The sequence below is a fragment of the Triticum aestivum genome, chromosome 4D (genome assembly GCF_018294505.1).
Source record: "Triticum aestivum cultivar Chinese Spring chromosome 4D, IWGSC CS RefSeq v2.1, whole genome shotgun sequence".
NCBI lineage: Eukaryota > Viridiplantae > Streptophyta > Magnoliopsida > Poales > Poaceae > Triticum > Triticum aestivum.
Genome location: NC_057805.1, coordinates 97,661,526 through 97,685,511, shown reverse-complemented (window position 1 = coordinate 97,685,511; position 23,986 = coordinate 97,661,526). Strand labels below are relative to the sequence as shown.

General features: G+C 48.4%; 1 protein-coding gene across 1 annotated transcript; it reads right to left on the bottom strand.

Annotated features, from left to right (window-relative positions):
- Nucleotides 1–4,238: 4,238 nt before the first annotated feature.
- Nucleotides 4,239–4,905, bottom strand: LOC123099727 (ribosomal protein S7, mitochondrial-like). The gene has a single exon (XM_044521830.1). The coding sequence runs from the start codon at nt 4,786–4,788 to the stop codon at nt 4,342–4,344; it is 447 nt and encodes a 148-aa protein (XP_044377765.1). The 5' UTR covers nt 4,789–4,905; the 3' UTR covers nt 4,239–4,341.
- Nucleotides 4,906–23,986: the final 19,081 nt, after the last annotated feature.

Genomic DNA, 23,986 nt, shown 5'->3' with positions numbered 1-23,986 from the left:
GACTGAATACAGCTAACATTAGCAGCAAGTGCACCATCACTAACAGGAATCGTAATGGTCTCAAGCATGTGCTTCCTTTCTTCTTGAAGGACCTTGTTTTAAACTTTATTAATGTCAGGAAGTAGAAGTACGGTGAAATAGATCGAGTATCAAGTATATTAGTGTGTAAGGGTTTCAATGCAGACTTTGATGGGGATCAAATGGCTCTTTCTGGAATTGACTTTTGAAAGCCATCAACCAGAGAACGAAGAATCACTGTGTCCACCGCAAGAGCAAGAGAAGAGAAAGGACACGACCTCTAAGCGAGTGCGAGGCGAGATCTGCGAAACCAATTTGATGCATCCAACGGGCAGCAGTATTGAGGCGACGTGGCCTACCTGAGTGTAGTCACCACAATTTGAGAGTCCATCATAATTTTTCCCTCACCTTATTCTGCTGAGCTCTATTCTCCTCCGCAATTCTCTTCTCATTCACATGAGCAAAATTCAGAGAACTAGTTATTTTCCTCTTGTGCCCATACAATTGGTTCCGCTTTGCTCCGCATCATCTGGAATCTCGCGCGATTCGTCTCGAGATAAAGATACCTTACCATTAAAATCATCTTCTTCCCGTTGCTATTTCTTTTCGCACGCCTCACTTCATACGGAGTACCTGATATCATCTAACACTCTTTCCAATCTTGCCATCAGCGAACTGGTCGACTCAAAATCCGCCCCAGCTTTACCATCGGCCTTCGATTTCATTTCTTCGCTTTTATAGAGCTTTTCCTTTTACCTAATGCCGGCTACCGACAACTCTTGCTATCCAATCCTGACCCAATGTACTCCATACTGAGGGGTATGGCGCATACCCATACCCATGACCAACCTGTAAGGTGTTCCCTAGTGAACTGAATTTCTGGGAACATCAATAGAAAAATGACTGTGCACTCTAATTTGGTAGAGAAATATATTACAACATTGTTTAGCTGTCTATACTCTGACTCTGCATTCAAATAGGGGTCAAAATGCTTGGTGTCCAACCAGATATCCACAGAGAATAGTCAGTATTAGTTTACCATTTTCTAGTACATATTTATAAACCAATTGCATCTCTGGTAACTCTGAAATTACTTGAATCAGTATTGCTATGAGATCCCCTCTCCAGTACTGCATGTTCCCTTGCCGTTCCAGTTGGTTTACTCCCAGAGACATGATTAGTACAACCAGAGCTTGAATCAATCATTCCATCCCCAACTCCTACATCAGAAACAATAGTGAGAAAAAACTCTTCCATTCTATCTATGGTAGATAAAGGAGCTTCAAAGCCGTAGCCATCCTCATGGCCTTTTCACCCTACAGCCGTTGCACTTTTTTTATTAAATGAAATAGTTCGTTTTCTCGCTCTTAACTCGAAAGTACTAACTAAATAGGGGCACGGAGAAATAAAGAAGTGTGGGGGAGAAGCAGCCGAGCTCATTCCCTTCCATTCCTACTCTATAGTAGGGGTTATGTCCCCCTTTCCTAGTGAGAGCAATACGCAATGCTGCTACGAATAGAGATAGTGCCCTATCCACTGCAAAACGGTACTCTGCTTCAACCACACGGCATGGCTCCCTCATTTCAAACCAAGCTGTAGACCGAGTAGGAAACAGCTAAAGGTTCCGGTCCAAAGGTAAGAAGATCCGTTGGTTGGAAATCCGTATCAATTGTTACTGGGTCTCCCGTTCTTGGTACTGTGTCATGTGACTCTAAAGCCCCAACTAGGCTAGATCGAGATCTTGGTCCTTGCTAGGCTTACTCGCGTAAATAACCCCCATGTCTTAGGTGTTCTCGGGGGTAAGCGAGTCAGTACAATCGGTTGCACAACCGTCCAGTCCATATCATAATTGTCATAATCAATCATATCAGTCGGTGGCATACTTGCCTGCTCAAGCCCATCTACTATGGATGTGGGCTTGGACCAAGCCATCCCCAAACACTGAACCGGATCTTGAAAACGGGACTGAACTGAATCCGACTTCTTGGTAGCCCAGTGGCTTTTGGTCCCCATCGGAAAGTGCTGAATGGATTGCTCCTTGCCCAACGACAAAAAGAAAGAAATTTAGGAGAGGATTGATAGGTTTAAGCATTCAGGGCTGGTCGCTCTTATGGATACCTGTGAGCTAGAGTCGGGAATCGAAAAGGAGACAACGGAAGCCGTACAGATCTAGTTGGGAATGATGTTCATGCAGTGGAGAGCGTAAATGACCGGCCCTTGAGGCGCGAGTAGACTTATCATATAGAAAGGAAAGAGATAAGCGGAGGGAGGATGGTTTGATGATAGCCAAGATCTCCATCTCATTTGTCACTCTTGTATTCTTAATAGGAATCGGCAAGCAGATACAACCACTAGGCTCCTCATAGCTTGTATCCATGGATTTCCTGTAAACATCTGAACAACTCAGTATCTTCTACCTGTATTGCAGACGGAAAATATGGTCATTTGCATGAAGAACAAAAAGTAGTCTGAAGTAATCATCATACCTCGTTCTTCAATCTTTTCATGGCTGCTTCATTGTCCTTGGCCTTGATCAACACGTATATTTTACCAACATCAGGATTTGTCCTTAAAATGGGATCGATAAGAACTGATGATCAGAATCATACAAAGTAGAATGGAAGAACAAAGGAAGGAAGTCAGGTAGCTTAGAGCAAGACAAAGGCAGAATGGAAGAACAGCCTAAAAGTGGGGGGCCAGACAGAAACTGTCTCACTCAAACTGGCATTTGGAAATGCTACCCACCCTTCCCCTATTTCTGCATTTCATTCTTCTATTCCTTCTGCTTGCTTTTCTAGTTAAGCTGCTCATAAACTAGATCCATAAAACTCACTCAGCTACTGTCTTCTTTCTATAATTGGTCTCTAAGTCCAAGTAATCGATAAAGTATAATCCTCTTCCCAGCTCCGCCACCTCCTTTCTACCGAGTATGCTCTACCCGAAAGAACATATTTATCAATAAATAAGGGCATTACTATATTCACAGCTACAAACTAAGCCTAATTTCCAATATGTCATATGTATCACTTTGATGTTGTGGGATCACTGGCTTCTTGCTCAACGGATTTCGCTTCTGCACTTGACTTGAGAAGGGCGAAGTCTTCATGACCGGTACCGGTATCTGTTCAAGAAGTTAGTACTTATGCGGCACTGAACAAAGGGTGAGATCGATGAAATGCAATACATGTTTGAATATTTCCTATCTTCTTCCAGCCATCAAATTCGTTCAATTCGTTTTCTTGAGATCTGTGGAATAGTGATATCATACTTGAATCCACATTCCCAGTATTTGAGGAAGAAGTAGAATCCTAGTCCTTTCGAATTTCTATGTTGGGAATTTGATATCGACTAAATCAAGAAACTCGATTTCACTATGATATGACCACTGAACCCTTTGATGCAACATTTCTTGTTTCCAGAAGATATCGGATGGTTTCTGAAGCTTCCATGATCTTGTAAAAGAAAGAAACCCTTTCTATAAGTCATGAAGATGTGGACCAAAAGACTAAGAAACTGCACAATCTATTGATTGACTGAAAAACTCAAGCTGAGTAACTTGCTTGAATGATCGCTCCGGCTTTGGGCCGTCTGATCTTCGGGATGCAGAATAGGGGATCGCTTGCCAACTGTTAGTTAGGACTAGTGAAAACCCATGCTTGGTGAAGGCGAAGTTCAGTTTGGAGATCTAACAATTCCTTATGTCGTGTATCCTCGATTGATGCAGCCTCAGATGCTTCAATTGTAGATTTGAGTATTGAGCGAAAGGTTACACCACCTATAGGTTCTGTATTACAGGCCAATCCTACTCCACTAGTACCAATAGGCGGCATAGGGGAAAAAGCACAACACCTAGGAATAGGAATCAACAACACAAAAACTTTCTGAGAAATTACCCAGCAAGAAAACGTATGCGCGTGGGCGCAACGGATTTCGCTCCCGTGCGCTCATCCCTTGCTTGTTCTTTCGGACTAGCACTCTTTCCCTCTCTTTGAAGTAGATTTCTCAACTCCACGAGTCAAACGAAATAAGGTGAAAGGCCCACTACTTCTTCATTCATGGCTTATTGATTTGATTGATCCCCCTTTCGTATTCATTCGACCTGAGGTGAGGTTGGAACAAGAGTTTTCATAAAAAGAATGGTTCTTTTATGCAATTATGAACGGGCAGGCCTCTTGTGGATTCCTCCAACTCTATGAATGAAGGGGGAGTATGAGGATGGCCGATTTTCTTTCTATATGAAGAGGAAAAAAGGATCCGGGTCAAACATTACTTACTTTTGTTGAGTATGACTGAATGAGGAAGAGCTCCTTATGTGGTATCACTTTACCACCATCTGAAATGCGCGAAACTCCGATTGGTGGAAGCCAGTCCATGAAGATTCCCCCTTCTCTTACATGAAATTCCCCTCTTTCGGTAAGCATCCAGTATCTCAGCAAATGAACATTTCTCTAAGCTTATCCTGTAGCTTATACGTCTTTTGAAAGTTGCTCCAAGGATCCAACGAATAGCTAAGGTTTGTTGACGATCCCTGGCTACAATCCCAGGAACATCATAAATAGTAACTGCGACTCCTACTTTGACCACTTCGCATATTGGCTTTATATTATCTACAGCGTCAACCATAAGTTTTATTACATCGCGTTTAGTTCGAGCTAGGCGGTGAAAAGTTTTATAAACAATAGCACGAACTCTCGTTCTTTTACCATCGATCATGCGAAAGTTTACCAATTTCTTGATCAATTCTTTTTGCTCACCATCAAAGTCCCCCATATAGCTGAGAATTTTCGAGCAATTGGAAGCCGCTTTCGATGACGAGGCCGATAAATTGATATTACGCGATCGTTAATGTCCATCCTTTTCAGCTCTGCTCCCGAAAAGAGAAAGGAAAGGAGACTGATCTTGACGTCGGCGTTGGTTTTTCCAACGAAAAACAAGAACATTCTTTCACGAACTTCCATGACAAAATGCTAGTTGCCTTGTAACGCATACACTGGAGCGTTTGTCCCATCGACGAAGGCCACTATACGCGTTTTCTGAAGAGCAACATTCTCTTATAACCAAACATCGCAAACACAGAAAGGAGTATCCTGAACGTAAGGCCAATGGCTAGCATACTTCGCTGAACACTCACGATATTCAGCTAAAGCTGGATGCATATTATATTATATTATATTATATTATATCTTGCCTTGGTAGAGCGAAACTTTGAACCCAACACTAGCAACTCTCCCGGTTTAGCGATATTGATGGGTTCCAGCCTCATTCCACTAGCCCTAAAAGCATTCTAAATATATAAAAGAGGGGGAATGTATTCTACAAGAAAAGGCGGGCAAAGGTAGTTCAGGGGTCAATTCTTGGAGCATAGCTCATTTCTAAGTCCCCAACCCATCTCGTGCTCGTGCTGTACGCAATCGAATCTTGCGGCCGGATAGAGAAATGGAATCACCGAGTCGTATGAAAAGAGGGCTCTTCTTTTTAATCTTAACACAAAGGCTAGCTCCCCTGGGGGTTTTCATATTACAATCATTTGTATTACTTTCCTACTAATCCTGAACTAGCTATGACCCTTATAGCGAGCCTCGCTTTACCGTTTCAGATAGAAACATATGGCGCTCCTAAAGTCGATTGGATACTTTCTTTTTTATTGAATTAAGCTAAGCCGTGGACTTTCTCACGTGAAGAACTCCTTCTTATGAGCTCATGGACTTGATCAATGCTAGTTCAAGTTCACGTCATATTAGGAAATTAGTTCATTAATTCGTTTATTTGCCAACGAAGAAGCCTTGCGTTTAGGAGCGCCATATGTTTCTCTCCAAAAGAATAAACTGGATGGACCCCTATTCACACGCCTATGTTCAGATCCGAAAGATTCAAGACAAAAGTTTAATATTGACATAAAAATAATAATACTTCAAGCATACTAATAAAGCAATCATGTCTTCTCAAAATAACATGGCCAAAGAAAGTTATCCCTACAAAATCATATAGTCTGGCTATGCTCTATCTTCATCACACAAAATATTTAAATCATGCACAACCCCGATGACAAGCCAAGCAATTGTTTCATACTTTTGGTGTTTTCAAACTTTTTCAATTTTCACGCAGTATATGAGCATGAGCCATGGACATAGCACTATATGTGGAATAGAATGGTGGTTGTGGAGAAGACAAAAAAGGAGAAGATAGTCTCACATTAACTAGGCGTATCAACGAGCTATGGAGATGCCCATCAATAGATATCAATGTGTGTGAGTAGGGATTGCCATGCAACGGATGCACTAGATCTATAAGTGTATGAAAGCTCAACAAAAGAAACTAAGTGGGTGTGCATCCAACTCGCTTGCTCACGAAGACCTAGGGCATTTTGAGGAAGCCCATCATTGGAATATACAAGCCAAGTTCTATAATGTAAAATTCCCACTAGTATATGAAAGTGACAACATAGGAGACTCTCTATCATGAAGATCATGGTGCTACTTTGAAGCACAAGTGTGGTAAAAGGATAGCAACATTGTCCCTTCTCTCTTTTTCTCTTATTTTTTTGTTTGGGCCTTTCTTTTGTTATGGCCTCTTTTCTTTGTTTTTTCAGTCCGGAGTCTCATCCCGACTTGTGAGGGAATCATAGTCTCCATCATCCTTTCCTCACTTGGGACAATGCTCTAATAATAATGGTCATCACACTTTTATTTACTTACAACTCAAGAATTACAACTCAATACTTAGAACAAAATATGACTCTATGTGAATGCCTCCGGCGGTGTACCGGGATATGCAATGAATCAAAAGTGACATGTATGGAAGATTTATAAAGGTGGCTTTGCCAGAAATACGATGTCAACTACATGATCATGCAAAGCAATATGACAATGATGAATCGTGTCATAATAAACGGAACGGTGGTAAGTTGCATGGCAATATATCTCGGAATGGCTATGGAAATGCCATAATAGGTAGGTATGGTGGCTGTTTTGAGGAAGGTATATGGTGGGTGTATGATACCGGCGAAAGGTGCGCGGTATTAGAGAGGCTAGCAATGGTGGAACGGTAAGAGTGCGTATAATCCATGGACTCAACATTAGTCATAAAGAACTCGCATACTTATTGGAAAAATCTATTAGTTATCGAAACGAAGTACTACGCGCATGCTCCTAGGGGGATAGATTGGTAGGAAAAGACCATCGCTCGTCCCCGACCGCCACTCATAAGGAAGACAATTAATAAATAAATCATGCTCCGACTTCATCACATAACGGTTCACCATACGTGCATGCTACGAGAATCACAAACTTTAACACAAGTATTTCTTAATTTCACAACTACTCAACTAGCATGACTCTAATATCACCATCTTCATATCTCAAAACAATCATAAAGAATCAAACTTCTCATAGTATTCAATGCACTTTATATGATAGTTTTTATTATACCTATCTTGGATGCTCATCTATTTAGGACTAAATTTTAACCAAAGCAAATTACCATGCTGTTCTAAAAGACTCTCAAAACAATATAAGTGAAGCATGAGAGATCAATAATTTCTATAAAATAAAACCACCACCGTGCTCTAAAAAGATATAAGTGAAGTACTAGAGCAAAATTATCTAGCTCAAAAGATATAAGTGAAGCACATAGAGTATTCTAATAAATTCTGATTCATGTGTGTCTCTCCCAAAGGTGTGTACAGCAAGGATGATTGTGGTAAACTAAAAATCAAATACTCAAATCATACAAGACGCTCCAAGCAAAACACATATCATGTGGTGACTAAAAATATAGCATCAAGTAAAGTTACCGATAGATGAAGACGAAAGAGGGGATGCCTTCCGGGGCATCCCCAAGCTTAGGCTTTTGGTTGTCCTTTAATTTTACCTTGGGGTGCCTTGGGCATCCCCAAGCTTAGGATCTTGCCACTCCTTATTCCATAATCCATCAAATCTTTACCCAAAACTTGAAAACTTCACAACACAAAACTCAACAGAAAATCTCATGAGCTCCGTTAGCGAAAGAAAACAAACCACCACTTTAAGGTACTGTAATGAACTCATTATTTATTTATATTGGTGTTAAACCTACTGTATTCGAACTTGTCTATGGTTCATACCCCCCGATACTAGCCATAGATTCATCAAAATAAGCAAACAACACACGAAAAACAGGATCTGTCAAAAACAGAACAGTCTGTAGTAATCTGTATCAAACGCAAACTTCTGTAACTCAGAAAAATCTACCAAAATAGGAAGACCTATATAATTTGTTTATTGATCTACTTCAATTGGAATCAGTATTTTATCACTTTCTGGTGATTTTTAACAATTGTTCTCGTGAGCAGAAAGTTTCTGACTTTTTCAGCAAGATCAAATAACTATCATCCAAGAAGATCCTATAGGTTTTACTTGGCACACACACTAATTAAAACATAAAACCACATATAACCAGAGGCTAGATCAATTATTTATTTCTAAACAGAAATAAAAAGCAAGAAACAAAAATAAAAATTGGGTTGCCTCCCAACAGGCGCTATCGTTTAACGCCCCTAGCTAGGCATAAAGACAAGAATAGATCTAGGTATTATCATCTTTGGTATGCAATCCATAAGTGGCTCTCATAATAGATTCATAAGGTAATTTAATTTTATTCCTAGGAAAGTGTTCCATGCCTTTTCTTAATGGAAATTGGAATCTAATATTCCCTTCTTTCATATCAATAATTGCACCAATCGTTCTAAGGAAAGACCTACCAAAAATAATAGGACATGTAGGATTGCAATCTATGTCAAGAACAATGAAATCTACGGGCACATAATTCCTATTTGCAACAATAAGATCATCATTAATCCTTCCCATAGGTTTCTTCGTGGTGGAATCCGCAAGATGCGAGTTTAAAGAACAATCATCAAATTCATGGAAACCTAGCACATCACACAAAGTTTTTGGAATCGTGGAAACACTAGCACCCAAATCACACAAAGCATAGCATTCATGACCTTTAATTTTAATTTTAATAGTAGGTTCCCACTCATCATAAAGTTTTCTAGGGATAGAAACTTCTAATTCAAGTTTTTCTTCATAAGATTGCATTAAAGCATCAACGATATGTTTGGTAAAAGCTTTATTTTGACTATAAGCATGAGGAGAATTTAACACGGATTGTAACAAGGAAATACAATCTATCAAAGAGCAATTATCATAATTAAATTCCTTGAAATCCAAAATAGTGGGTTCATTGCCATGTAAAGTTTTGACCTCTTCAATCCCACTTTTACCAATTTTTGCATTAAGATCTAAAAACTCCGAATCATTGGGACGCCTTTTAACTAAAGTTGACTCATCTCCAGTCCCATCATTATCAAGATTCATATTGGAAAACCAAGATTTAATAGGAGACACATCAATCACTTTTAGATCTTCATCCTTATTATCATGAAAACTAGAAGAACACGCTTTCATAAAGCAATCTTTTTTAGCACGCATCCTTCTCATAGCTTTGAGAGACTCATTGATATCATGCTTAGGTGGAATAGATCTAAGTTTCATAGAATCAACATCTAGAGAAATTCTATCCATGTTCCTAGCCAATTCATCTATCTTAGGCAATTTTTCTTCAAGCAAAGCATTGAAATTCTTTTGCGAAATCATAAATTCTTTAACACTAGACTCAAAATCAGAGGGTAACTTATTAAAATTTCCATAAGAGTTGTTGTAAGAATTACCATAGATTCATTATTATTCTCAATCAAAGTGGACAAAGGCATATCATTAGGATCCGAAGAAACACTCTTATTAGCAAACAATTTCATAAGTTCATCCATCTTTCCACTCAAAACATTGATCTCTTCAATCGCATGAACCTTTTTACTAGTAGATCTTTCGGCGTGCCATTGAGAATAATTAACCATAATATTATCTAGGAGTTTAGTAGCTTCTCCTAAAGTGATTTCCATAAAAGTGCCTCCCGCGGCCAAATCTAAAAGATTTCTAGAAGAAAAATTCAATCCAGCATAAAAAAATTGTATGATCATCCATAAATTCAAACCATGTGTAGGGCAATTACGTATCATTAATTTCATCCTCTCCCAAGCTTGTGCAACATGCTCATGATCAAGTTGCTTAAATTTCATAATATCGTTTCTAAGAGAGATGATCTTAGCGGGAGGAAAATACTTAGAGATAAAAACATCTTTGCACTTATTCCATGAATCAATACTATTTTTAGGCAAAGAAGAGAACCAAGTTTTAGCACGATCTCTAAGCGAAAACAGAAATAGCTTCAATTTAACAATATCATTATCCACATCTTTCTTCTTTTGCATATCACACAAATCAACAAAGTTGTTTAGATGGGTAGCGGCATCTTCACTAGGAAGGCCAGAAAATTGATCTTTCATGACAAGATTCAACAAGGTAGCATTAATTTCACAAGATTCAGCATCGGTAATAGGAGCAATCGGAGTGCTAAGAAAATCAATGTTGTTGGTATTGGAAAAGTCACACAATTTAGTATTGTCTTGAGCCATTGTGACAAGCAAGCGATCCAACACACAAACAAACAAGAAGCAAACAAAAAGAGGCGAACGAAAAAGAGGGCGAATAAAACGGCAAAGGTGAAGTGGGGGAGAGGAAAATGAGAGGCAAATGGTAAATAATGTAATGCGAGGGATAAGAGTTTGTGATGGGTACTTGGTATGTCTTGACTTCTACGTAGACTCCCCGGCAACGGCGCCAGAAATCCTTCTTTCTACCTCTTGAGCACTGCGTTGGTTTTCCCTTGAAGAAGAAAGGGTGATGCAGCAAAGTAGCGTAAGTATTTCCCTCAGTTTTTGAGAACCAAGGTATCAATCCAGTAGGAGACTACACGCAAGTCGCTTTGTACCTACACAAACAAATAAGAACCTTGCAACCAACGCGATAAAGGGGTTGTCAATCCCTTCACGAGCACTTGCAAAAGTGAGATCTGATAGAGATAATAAGATAACATTTTTGGTATTTTTATGAAATAGATTGGAAAGTAAAGATTGCAAAATAAAATAGATTGGAAACTTATATGATGGAAGATAGACCCGGGGGCCATAGGTTTCACTAGTGGCTTCTCTCAAGATAGCATCTACGGTGGGTGAACAAATTACTATCGAGCAATTGATAGAAAAGCGCATAGTTATGAGAATATCTAGGCATGATCGTGTATATAGGCATCACGTCCGTGACAAGTAGACCGAAACGATTCGGCATCTACTACTATTACTCCACACATCGACCGCTATCCAGCATGCATCTAGAGTATTAAGTCCATAAGAATAGAGTAACGCATTAGGCAAGATGACATGATGTAGAGGGATAAACTCAAGCAATATGATATAAACCCCATCTTTTTATCCTTGATGGCAACAATACAATACGTGCCTTGCTGCCCCTGCTGTCACTGGGAAAGGACACTGTAAGATTGAACCCAAAGCTAAGCACTTCTCCCATTGCAAGAAAGATCAATCTAGTAGGCCAAACCAAACTGATAATTCGAAGAGACTTGCAAAGATATCAAATCATACATAAAAGAATTCAGAGGAGATTCAAATATTGTTCATAGATAATCTTGATCATAAACCCACAATTCATCGGATCTCGACAAACACACCACAAAAAGAATTACATCGAATAGATCTCCAAGAGAATCGAGGAGAACTTTGTATTGAGATTCAAAGAGAGAGAAGAAGCCATCTAGCTAATAACTATGGACCCGAAGGTCTGTGGTAAACTACTCACAAATCATCGGAGAGGCTATGGTGTTGATGTAGAAGCCCTCCGTGATCGATTCCCCCTCTAGCGGAGCGCCGAAAAAGGCCCCAAGATGGGATCTCACGGGTACAGAAGGTTGCGGCGGTGGAAATAGGATTTCATGGTGCTCTCGGACGTTTTCGGGGTATATGAGTTTATATAGGCAAACGAAGTCGGTTAGGGGAGCCACGAGGGGCCCACGAGGGTGGGGGGCGCGCCTCCCTGCCTCGTGGCCACCTCGTTGCTTTCTTGACGTCCACTCCAAGTCCCCTGGATCACGTTTGTTCCAAAAATAACTCTCCCGAAGGTTTCATTCCGTTTGGATTCCGTTTGATATTCCTTTTCCGCGAAACACTGAAATAGAAAAAAAACAATTTGCACTGGGTCTGTGGTTAGTAGGTTAGTCCCAAAAATAATATAAAAGTGTATAATAAAGCCCATTAAACATCCAAAACAGATAATATAATAGCATGGAACAATCAAAAATTATAGATACGTTGGAGACGTATCAGCAGCCCCACGCCCCTGGCCACCCTTGGCGGGGCAGAGGAAGCAAACCACAAGACAACCAGAGCAACGCCAAGACAGCGACACGAAGAGCAGAAGGGCGAGGTGAATTCCCCCGGCAAGGCCCTTGCCGGGGCAACTTTCCCAACACTAGTAGGGCTGCCACCCTTGAGCCTGAGAGTTCTGACGCCCTCAACCACATTGGAACCAAAGCTCGGGAGGCGCCTCCGTGGTGGCATGCAAATCTTTGTGAAGACCAAGAACATGCAAGATCAGATGAGAACCAGAAGACGGAGATCCTCGGCGGGATCCTTGCCGAGGATACCCACGAGACCCCTGGCAAGCCCCTTGCCGGGGACGACCATGATGCCACGGCAAGACCCTTGCCGGGCCCAGGCAAGACTCTTGCCAAAGACATCCGCGGGGCCGCAGCCAGGCCCACATCTGCCAAGATTCCACCGCTGTTCCCATGCAGCTGCCAGCCCACCAACTAGGTGAACACCTGCGTGGCGACGTGCGGCCTCTAGGCCAACTCAGCAAGCACCTGCGTGGTGGCATGCAGATCTTCGTCAAGACTCTGCCACCGCATCGACTCAGCAGCCAGCCAGCCAGCGTGGCGCTACACGCCTCGTCAGCTCGGACGCACGTCGAGACCAGGCGAGGCGGCGATAGCTTGGACGAGCTTCCTTGCCGTCCCCGATAAAGCAAGAAGGGCACATCGGCAGCGCATTAAATGCATTTGTCCTATGGTGCCAGAGGATAGACTTGACCACTGTATACCTTTGCACCTCCTGTGTGCCACTGTGGTAGCCCCTTTGTCTATAAAAGGAGGCCCGCGGTGTACTGGGAGAGGATTTGGTCTTTTTGGACCCTGCATGCCTTGTAGATAGTCCAAGACCACCAGATAAATAGAAACCAGCAGGAGTAGGGTATTACGCATCACTTGCGGCCCGAACCTAGATAATCCCCCCGCGTTGATCTCTCAATCCCGCTCTTTCCACAGCCCCGCGCCCGCCAACCGTAGCAAAAAGGGATTCCTCGTGATCCCGTAGGTGTCGTTTCCCCCGACATCTTTGGCACGCCAGGTAGGGGGCGCAAGCTGTGAAAATCCGGTTTGAAGGTTAGCACACCGACTTCATCATCACCATGGCCCCCAAGAAAATGGGGATCACAGCGATCGGCTCGTCCGGGGCCAGCCCGTCCGCACCAGCGCGAGCAGGCAGCCGGGTGCCCACGGATGGGGCCGGAGACGCGGCCCGCGAGCAGCCATGATATTCTGGCGATTAGAGCCAGGTGACCGGTGTCATCCGAATCCGAGACGACGAGCTGCGCACCGTTGGGTCCGGGGGCGGGGCCGTGCTGCCTACGGGCGGCGCAGCAGCCTCTACGGCACCCCAGCGAGCGTCCGTGCCGCGCCCTTCCCAGGCCGCGCGCGATGAGCAACACCGCGGTGCCGGGGCCCCCGGGCACCGCCGCGGAAAGAGCCCTGTGCGCCACTCACAGGACGAACCAGGCCGACGTGCGCGCTCAGACGCCGGTGGAGGCGGCGTGCGACCGCGAGACCGTGACAGAGCCCCTTCTAACCCGGTTAGAAGTCGGAGCGCGTCATGGTCTACGCAGATCTCACCGCCGCCTACGCCAGCAGAAGCGCTGGCGCGTGTGCAGCTGCTCCTCGACTTCCCCCCTGCTGCGGAGAAGCTCGACGAGTGGAGAACCACCATCCGAAGCCTTGTCAGCTTCGCCAACAAAGATGAGCCACTCCCAACGGGACCCTCACACCGGCGTCTTGACGAGCCGGAGCATGCCGGCGGTGGGGGACCAGAGACGCTGCGACCACGGTGCACACCCCCCCCCCCCGCGGCCGCGACAACAGCTACCGGCCCGTCGACCCGACGTCAGTGACAACGTTTCCACAGCATCGTCCGACCCGCGAACCCGCCATGACCAACGTCAAGTCCTTTGGGAACGGGCCCAGGTAGATGCTCGAACTACCATCGAACGACGACGGAAGACGCGCCATCAGTCAGATCGGCGTGCGGGGCCTACTATGGTCCACCCGGCGCCGGGGGGCCCCGGCGACCTGCCTTACGAGGTGGGTTGTCTAGCCTTTACCCGAGAGCTGCGGCAGTTCCAGTGGCCCTCCCACCACACATTCAAGCCCGATGTTGGCGAGAAGTACAACGGCAAGACCCACCCGTCGGAGTTCCTCGGCATCTACACCATCGCGATGCAAGCTACTGGAGCTTGCGACGATAAGGTGCTTGCCAATTACTTCCCGTTGGCACTCAAACCCAACGTCATGTCATGGTTGATGCACTTGCCAGTGGATTCCATTTCTTCTTGGTCGGATTTGTGTCATGAGTTTGTTGGCACCTTCACTGGAGGCCACCAAGCTCATGGTCAGGCAAGCGATTTGCATATCATCCCCCAGAAAGGAGGTGAAAACCTGCGCAAGTACATACAGAGGTTCAGCCGGGTGCAGTACAACAACCTAGATGTTCATCCCACCGCCGTTATCAGCGCATTCCATCAGAAAGTGCACAAATGCAAGATGCGTGAAGAGTTGGCGATGAACAAGGTCAAAGATGTGGCCGAACTTTATGTTCTAGCCGATAGATGTGCTCGAGCTGAAGAGGGGAGGAAGTACCCCGGCGAGGACGTCGGTGCGGAAACCGACTCCACAAACGAAGACACCGCCACCCCGACAAATAAATGTCGGCGCCGCAACAGGAAGTGCAAGGGCAAGACTGTGCTTGCCGTTGAGGGATCCGGCGAGCTCAGCGCCGCCAAAAAGGCCAAGGCTGACGACCCCGGCAAGGAGGTTGCCGGGTGTGCCGCCTGCTTGGCCCTGGCGGCCGCTGGCAAACCAGGAGGCTCCAACAAGAAGTACTGCAAGATCGACCGCACCAAGGGCCATGACCTCCAGAACTGCCGACAAGTTGAGCTGCTTGCAGAAAAGCAGACGGCTGAATATGAAAGGCGAGACAAGGAGAAGGGTCAGGATGGTGCTGAGGGATCCGGCAAGAAGCGTGGCGGCCAAGGGGGTCGCCGCGACAAAGATAACCAACAAGAGAGGCCCGCTCTGGGCCGCGACAAGAAAGAGGAGGATGATGATCACGACGAGGACGATGAGTCCGGCGAGCACGAGTTCTAGAAGGCTACAAAGGCTATGTGTGTCGACGGTGGCGCCTCGTTGCACACCTCACACCGCCAGCTGAAGCAGTGGGCGCATGAGGTCACTGCGGCGGAGCCGTCGTACGATGCCTAGAAGCCACCGAAGTGGTCCCGCACGCCCATCGTTTTTGACACCGAGGATCACCCTGACCGCACAACTGCGGTCAGGTGTTTGCCATTGTTGGTTTCACCAACAATACGCAACCTCAAGGTGATAAAAGTGCTGGTTGACGGTGGGACCGGTCTGAATTTGATCTCGCCTGTTGTGATCAAGAAGCTGCAGATTCCTGATGGAGACCCCGAAGAGACGGGCACGTTTCAAGGGGTCAACCCGGGGAGGAGCCAGCCTAAAGGTAAAATCACATTGCCCGTTACGTTTGGGGGCGAGCTGAACTATAGGACGGAGAAGATCGTCTTCGATGTCGCCGAGATCCCCTTGCCATACAATGGGATCCTTGGCCGCCCAGCGCTGGCCAAGTTCATGGCGGCGTCCCACTACGCCTACAACACGTTGAAGATGCCGGGGCCGCTGAACATCATCACCGTCCCCTCTGACAAGAAAGACGCACTCATCTGCGTCGACCAACTCTACCGAGAGGCAGTTGCAGCAACTGCCGCCAGGGCACTTGCTCCTGCCGCTGAAGCTCCAGGGAGGAAGAAGGCCGACAAGACCTCTTCCGGCAAGACCTCTTGCACCCACTTCGGCAAGTGCACCTCTTTGGAGTGTTGTGCTCCCGTTGAAGATGTGCCAGAGAGCTCCACCGGCAAGGGCAAGAAGTCCAAGGCTGCACCACCAGAAACCAAGAAGGTGTCCGTCAAGGAGGACGGTATGGGCGGGGCTTTCACTATAAGCTCCACCCTCAACAGCAAAATAGGAAAGCGCGCTCATCACCTTCCTGCGGGCGAATGTCGATGTATTTGCATGGCAAGCACCTGACATTCCCGGCGTTCCCAGGGAGGTGATTGAGCACCATATTGCTGTCTATCCTCATGCGCGGCCCATCAAGCAGAAGGTCAGGAAGCAAGCTTTGGAGTGACAAGAGTTCATCATTGAAGAAATCAGGAAGTTGGAGGCGGCAGGCCTGGTAAGAGGAGTCCTCCACCCCACGTGGTTGGCCAATCCGGTGGTGGTGCGTAAAGCAAATGGGAAGTGGAGGCTGTGTATTGACTAAACGGACATCAATAAAGCATGTCCAAAGGATCCTTTCCCTCTACCACAGATCGACCAGATTGTAGACTCCATTGCCGGGTGTGACCTGCTGCCATTCCTTGATGCCTATTCAGGGCACCACCAGATCTTCATGATGAAGGAAGACGAAAAGAAGACCGCGTTCATCACCCCATGTGGTACGTACTGTTTTGTACGAATGCCTTTCGGGTTGAAGAGCGCTGGTTCGACTTTTGCCCGAGCAATCCAGATTGGTTTTGAGCCCCAGCTACATAGAAATATGGAAGCTTATATGGATGACATAGTGGTCAAAACCAAGGACAGGGCCACGCTCGTGCAAGATTTAGAAGAAACATTCGCAAACCTGCGCAAGATCAACCTCAAGCTCAACCCAGAGAAGTGCGTGTTTGGTGTCCCCTCCGGCAAACTTCTCGGGCTCTTTGTGTCTCAACGCGGAATCGAAGCAAATCCCGACAAGATCAAAGCGATTGAGCAGATTGAGGCGCCGAAACGGGTCAAGGACGTCCGTTGGCTCGCTGGCTGCGTTGCTGCCCTGAGTAGGTTCATCTCCAAATCTGCTGAGCGCGCCCTCCCCTTTTCCAAAGTTTTGAAAAAGGCGGGTCCAGTAAAATGGACTCCGGAGGCAGAGGCAGCACTGCTAGATTTGAAGAGGTACCTCTCCTCCACGCCAATACTAGTCGCGCCTAAACCACGAGAGCCGTTGCTGCTGTACTTAGCAGCAACGAATCAAGTGGTCAGTGCTGCGCTGGTGGTGCAGAGGGAACCTGAGGGAGAAGCAGCAGTTGCATCAGAGCCATCGGATGGCGGGCCGGGGTCTTCCCCGGTAGAGTCTAATGCCGGCAAACCAGGATCCCCGACAAGACCCGAACCCGGCGAGGCAGAGCCTGAGCGGATGGGCGAAGTGGGACAGAAGAAGAGGATGGTGCAGCACCCATTGTATTTTGTCAGTTCCCTCTTGTAGGAGGCTAGGTCAAGATATTATGGAATGCAGAAGCTGCTTTTCGGCCTTCTCATGGCCTCGAGAAAGCTGCGCCACTATTTCCAAGCGCACGAGATCACCGTCGTCACCCGCCTCCCTTTGCAACGGATTTTGCACAACCCAGATGCGACAGGGAGGATTGTGGAGTGGGCATTGGAGCTGTCGAGCTTTGGCCTCAGGTTTGAAAGTACTTCAACGATCAAGAGCCGAGCTTTGGCAGAGTTCATAGCAGAGTGGACCACAACGCCCGACGAGGAGATCCAAGAGACCACCCTTCCCGGCAAGGAGGCGAGCAGTGAGTGGATTATGTACTTTGACGGAGCTTTCTCACTCCAAGGTGTTGGTGCTGGCGTGCTACTCGTCGCACCCACCGGAGAGCACCTCAAGTACGTAATCCAGATGCACTTCCCCCGGGAAAAATCAACGAACAATACGGCGGAGTACAAGGGGTTGCTTGCCGGTCTTAGGATCACGGCAGACCTCGGAATCAAGAAGCTCATCATCAGAGCTGATTCACAGCTCGTCGTCAAGAAAGTCAACAAGGATTACCAGAGCCCGTTGATGGAGGCCTACGTGAATGAAGTGAGGAAGTTGGAAGAACATTTCGGTGGCCTACAGGCAGAACATGTTCCCTGAGTGGAGAACAGCATTGCCGACGACCTGTCGAAACATGCTGCCCTCAAGTTGCCTGTGGAACCAGGTACCTTTGTACTTCAGTTAATACAACCATCCGTAGAGCCATCAGCAGGGCATAACAAGCGAAGGAAGACAAGCCCCGGCAAGTACCTTCCTGCTGAGCTCCCAGGAGCCGCCGGCAAGGAGGTTGCCTGGTACCCCAAGCTTGCCGAGGGGCAACTAACTCCGATGGGGCCCCAGGCCCTGATCGTAGAGGCAGCTGCCCCTATGGCCGAAGATGTGCCTTTGGTCCTTGCCGTCGAGCCCTAGGCTCCGGCATGGGCGCAACCCACCGTCTGTTTCCTCCAAACAGGAGAGCTCCCCGAGGAGTAGGAAGAAGCAGAGAAAGTAGCCCGTCGGTCCAACATGTACTAGTTTGTGGATGATACCCTGTACAGGAGGAGGCCGAACAGAGTCAGGCTAAAGTGCATTCCTCGAGAGGATGGACTAGAGCTGTTGGCAGAGATACATGGAGGTATGTGTGGCTCCCACATAGGGTCAAGGGCCCTTGCCGGCAAGGTTTCTTCTGGCCCACAGCCCTCCAGGATGCAGCTGCGCTAGTAACCAAGTGTGAAGCGTGTCAGTTCCATTCGAAGAAGCTTCATCAACCAGCTCAAGCCCTTCAAACAATCCCTCTCTCCTGGCCACTTTTGGTCTGGGGGCTCGACATACTGGGCCCCTTCCCCCATGCTGTCGGGGGCTTTGAGTACTTGTACGTTGCAATCGACAAGTTAACAAAGTGGCCCGAAGTGGAAGCAGTGAGGAAGGTGACAGCACAGTCAGCCGTCAAGTTCTTCAAGGGGCTAGTTTGCCGTTTTGGTGTGCCGAACAGGGTCATCACCGACAACGGCACGCAGTTCACAAGCTGCACCTTCATGCAATACATCCAGGACCTCGGTAGCAAGGTCTGTTTTGCTTCAGTGGCACACCAACGGAGCAACGGCCAGGCGGAGAGGGAAAATGCTGAAGTACTGCGAGGCCTGAGGACAAAGAATTTTGGCAGGCTGCACAAGTGTGGAAGGCGCTGGATTGATGAGTTCCCGACGGTTCTTTGGTCGATCAGAACGACGCCAAATCGAGCCACCGGCCAGACACCCTTTGCCCTGGTATACGGGGCAGAAGCAGTTCTCCCCACAGAACTCACATACGGGTCACCTCGAGTGCTCGCTTATGATGAGCTTGAGCAAGAGCAGTTGCGGTAAGATGACGCGAAGCTCCTTGAGGAAGATCGTCTTCGGGCGGCTGTGCGAGCTGCACGCTACCAGCAGGCCTTGCCCCGCTACCATAGCTACAAGGTTCATGCCCGAAGTCTTGAGGAAGGCGACCTTGTTCTTCGGCACGTTTAGTCGGCCAAGAATTCCAACAAGTTGACGCTGAAGTGGGAAGGCCCTTATCGGGTAATACAAGTCACCAGGCCTGGCGCAGTCCGCCTGGAGACCGAAGATGGTGTCCCAGTGAGCAACTCCTGGAACATCAAACATCTTCATAAGTTTTACCCATGAGGCGCGGTTGCCGGGCCTTCCGGCAAGCCACCTTTTGTACAAGCCTTGCCGATAAGGCATGTAACCCTCTGTACAAAGCCAGGCGCAGACCCTGAGCATAAATAAATGAAGCGCTGGCGCCCTAAGTTTTAGCATGCATGCTAGGTTAAGTCTCTCTTTGGTAGGGTTGATAGTGCCCGGCGGCAACTAACCCCTAGCATATAGGTCGGGTGTGTGTCTTTCCGTCCTTTCCAGTCTTTTCTTTGGTTCACAGGCTACACAAGCATTTCTGCTAAGCCATTTAAGGGCAGGGAGACGGATCGACATCCTCGACCCCGGCAAGCCATTGCCAGGGGGCTGCATATTCAAGCACCCGACCATGGCAAGCCAAGGTTGCCGGGGGCTGCAGATCCAGATAAGTCCTTTATCCCCTGTTATGCATTTCCGTGTGGAATTGGGACGTATGAAGCCTCATTTATTCCTGGGTCACCGTGCACCCCCTTTACTGTGCCCAAGAACTATTCCCTAGGCCAAAACTTGGTTGTAATTGCGGTGACAAGGAAGCAAACGAAGGGCCTAACCCTACTTCGCCCTGCCTCCACCGAGGGCGTGAGTATGGTCGTGAATGAAGTGAGGGGACGACAAGGCCTGTTGCCGGGCGACAATGTTTATCTTAAAAATAACAAGGATTCATTCCTTCGCATGGGCCTCGCTCACGCACAAAGAACCAGGCAAACACCCTTTTTCATTAATACGTTCCAAACAGGTACAGTTCGTACGGAATGCGAACATGAGCAAGGGGATTACAAGGTTTAAATCTAACAAGTGCCCGCAGGCTTAAAAACTAAAAAAGATAGGTGCCCCGTGATCTCTGTTCTTGCCCCTTTCCTCCCAGATGCGGTAGGTGAAGGCAAAAAGGAAGCGGCGGGGAACGCGCCGATGGAGAGCTTGACGAGGAAGACCCTCGGCAGGGCGCGAAGCCGAGGGAGGAGGGCGGCGCAGTCAGTTGGAGTTGGAGTCGGCGCCCTCCCGCTTGACGCCCTCGTCGTCGCTGTCGCTGTCCTCCTCGTCACTCCCGCTTGAGGAGGAGGTTTCACCGTCGGAGGAGCTCTCGACGCAACACCTTAGGCAAGTTCCCAAGAGCCCGAAGACCTTGACGGAGAGCAGGCCGTTCTCCATCAATTTGAATTGGAGGACGAGCCCCTCCGACAGGCTATGGGCACGAGCGAAGGTCTTCCATCCACGGCGGAGATACATAACATGAGGGGCGGGGAAGTCGACGTCGACCCGCATGCTGCCATTCCCGCAGCCCCTCATGTGCAACCTCAAGGCTTGAGGCGGGTCAAGCTCCATCTCCCGAGCGAACGGAGTGGGGAGATGAAGGTGACCGCGCACTGGCCCACGCAGCCTGACGTGGAACTCGCGGGGTTGGTGTCCGACATGGCCCTCCATTGGCGGAGGGGCCGCTGGCGGAGGCGAGGCCGGTGCGCCGCCCCGTCCTCCTCTTCCCCGAGTGCCACGGCGGCCTTGGCCTCGCCCCCTCCCTCTTCCTCGCACGGTCGGCTCCGCCGCCACGAGCTATTAGGAAGGAAGGGCACGCTGTCGAGCAGAGACCCTCGTCGCCACCGTTGAAGCACCGACGCTTCTCGGCATGGCAAAGCACTACAAAAAAAGACACATCCGTGACATTTTGGGCCGAACGAATTTTTTTCTATCATACTTATGACACTTCTATGACGATAATTGTGACAAAACCCGGTATCATCATAGATGTGGTGGGATCCTACTTCTATGACAAAAAATCATGACAGAAAATGGGCTTTTCGTCCTGGGCGGGCCGGAGACGCAGCTGCATGACATTCTTGGGCCGTCCATGACGGAAAAAACCGTGGTAGAAGCGAGGGCGAGGAAAATATCGGGGTGTTCCCGGTTACGGTGGTTGGTCGGGGCCGAGCGATGCGCGTTTCTCTCGTACACGCACGCGCGTGGGTGCGAGGCGTTGGGCTCTAACTGAACCCGAGCGATTGCACTGCAGGCTACGCGTTACTGAACCCGAGTGATCGATCGATGACTGTTAACTGAACCCGATCAAGCGATTCCTTCGCTACTGCTGCTAACTGAGGCCGATCGATGCTGCCTCTGGATGAACAATGCGCGTTGCTAGGGGGTTTGGAAGAACAGTTCCCGGTGGGGGTGGATGAACAGGACCCCGTGGTGTTGCCTCTAGATGAACAGTGAGCGTTGCTGGGGGGGGGTTTGGATGAACAGTTCTCGGTGGGGGTGGATGAATAGGACCCCGTGGTGTTGCCTCTGGAGGAACAGGACCCCGATCGATCGAGCCGGTTGGGGCTGGATGAATAGGACCCCGTGGAGGACTGGATGAACAGGACCACCCCGTGGAGGGCTGGATGAACAGTAGATGATGGAGGGCTGGATGAACAGTAGCCCGTGGAGGGGTGGTTGAACAGGAGCCCGTGGAGAGGGCTGGTTGAACGTAGCCGATGGAGTAGCGCGCGGTGGAGGCTGGATGAACAGGAGCCCGTGGGTGAACAGTCGCAGGTGGAGGCTAGAGGAGGTCGACGGTGGATGAACAGTAGCCCGTGGAGGCTGGAGTGGGGTCGACGGAGGAGATGAGCAGTATCTCATGGAGTCCCGTTTTTCGGTACGCCACACCCCTCCCGATGAACAGGATCCCCGATTCGACCGTAGCGCTCCAACACAAGTCCGTTTCCTCCATTTTGCAGTACACCACACCCCTCCCGATCAACAGGACCCCCGTTTCGACCGTAGGAGGTCCGTTTCCTCCACTTTGCGGTACGCCAGACCCCTCCCGATGAACAGGATCCCGTTTCGAACGTGGCCGGTTGAACACAAGGCCGTTTCCTCCGTTCTGCGGTATGCCAGGCCTCGTTTCCATTGGCTGTTCCGTCCAAGATGGTTGGCTCTCACCCGATGAACACGACGCATTCCGTTGCCTCCCCATGAACACGACGACAACGCAGTTTCTTCGTTCCGACCCAGCCATGTACACGAGCCCTGGCCGCACGTACGCGCGAGTAGGCGTTCGAGACCCCGCCCGTATGTACGTACGTGGCCATATTTACTTTCTTGCACCCTGGCCACTGTACGTACGAGTACATGCTACGTGCGCGCCTCTACTATGACACGTGCTCGCCTCTATATCGACCAGTATGTACGTACACGTTCGCGACCAAAATGACAACGCTACGTACGCTTCGACCAGGTGGGTCCCGACTGTCAGGCACTTCCTTGCGTGCGAAGATGTAGCTGGTGGGTCCCAGCAGTAAGGGGGCGAATCATTTTTTTGCACGGACGCACTTCCTTGCATGCGAAGATGTAGCTGGTAGGTCCCAGCAGTCAGGTTGGGAAACGTTTTTTTCACGAAATACGGTGGCCCGTCCAGTGGGACCCCGCTGTCAGGTGCAGGAATAATTATTTTCTGCATAATAAGGAGGCACTTCCTTGCGGCTGCCCTGGACCCAGCTGTCAGCCTCTCCACGTACAGTACTCTTCCGATGGAAGTCGGTCGTTGACCACATTGACCACGCCGCGCCGAGAGCACCAAGGCGGTGGACGACGGCGAGGCCTAGTAAGGGGATGACACGGAGCAGGGAAGACGCGGCAGTGGATGCCCATGCAGAGAGGAGTACGAGGGTTCACTGGTTCGGCTGCGGTGTGAGGCTGCCGTCGCTGCAGTATAACAGGGGGTGTGGGTGAGTAGAGGGATGGCCTGGCCAGCGGTGGGAGTAGTAGGGTGCGGTGAGGCCTTCGCGACATCACAGCCGGCCACGGGAGGCAGGAGCATGCGGCCCGACTGGCGCTGCTTTGGGCGGCTGGAGCAAGAAGACCAGAGGTTGAAGAAGCACTACGACCGTTGGATAGACATCGTACGGTTACTGGAGCTAGAATCGTTCATATTGACTAAGTTGACAAAGCACTCCATCCCCGTCAACTTAGTAGGCCCACAAGTCAGCCTCCCACCAAGGTGGGTCCCAACTAGCAGGGGGAGTATTCATTTTTTTGTGCGTAATAAGGTGGCACTTCCGGTGGGTCCGAGCTGATAGCGGGGGGAACGTTTTTTTCGTGAAATACGGTGGCCCGTCCGGTGGGTCCCAGCAGTCATGGGGGAAACTTTTTTTGCCAAATACGGTGGCCCGTCCGGTGGGTCCCTGCTGTC

Coding starts and splice junctions, on each gene's coding strand:
- LOC123099727 (XM_044521830.1), bottom strand. CDS start 4,788: ATGGGGGACTTTGATGGTGAGCAAAAAGAATTGATCAAGAAATTGGTA.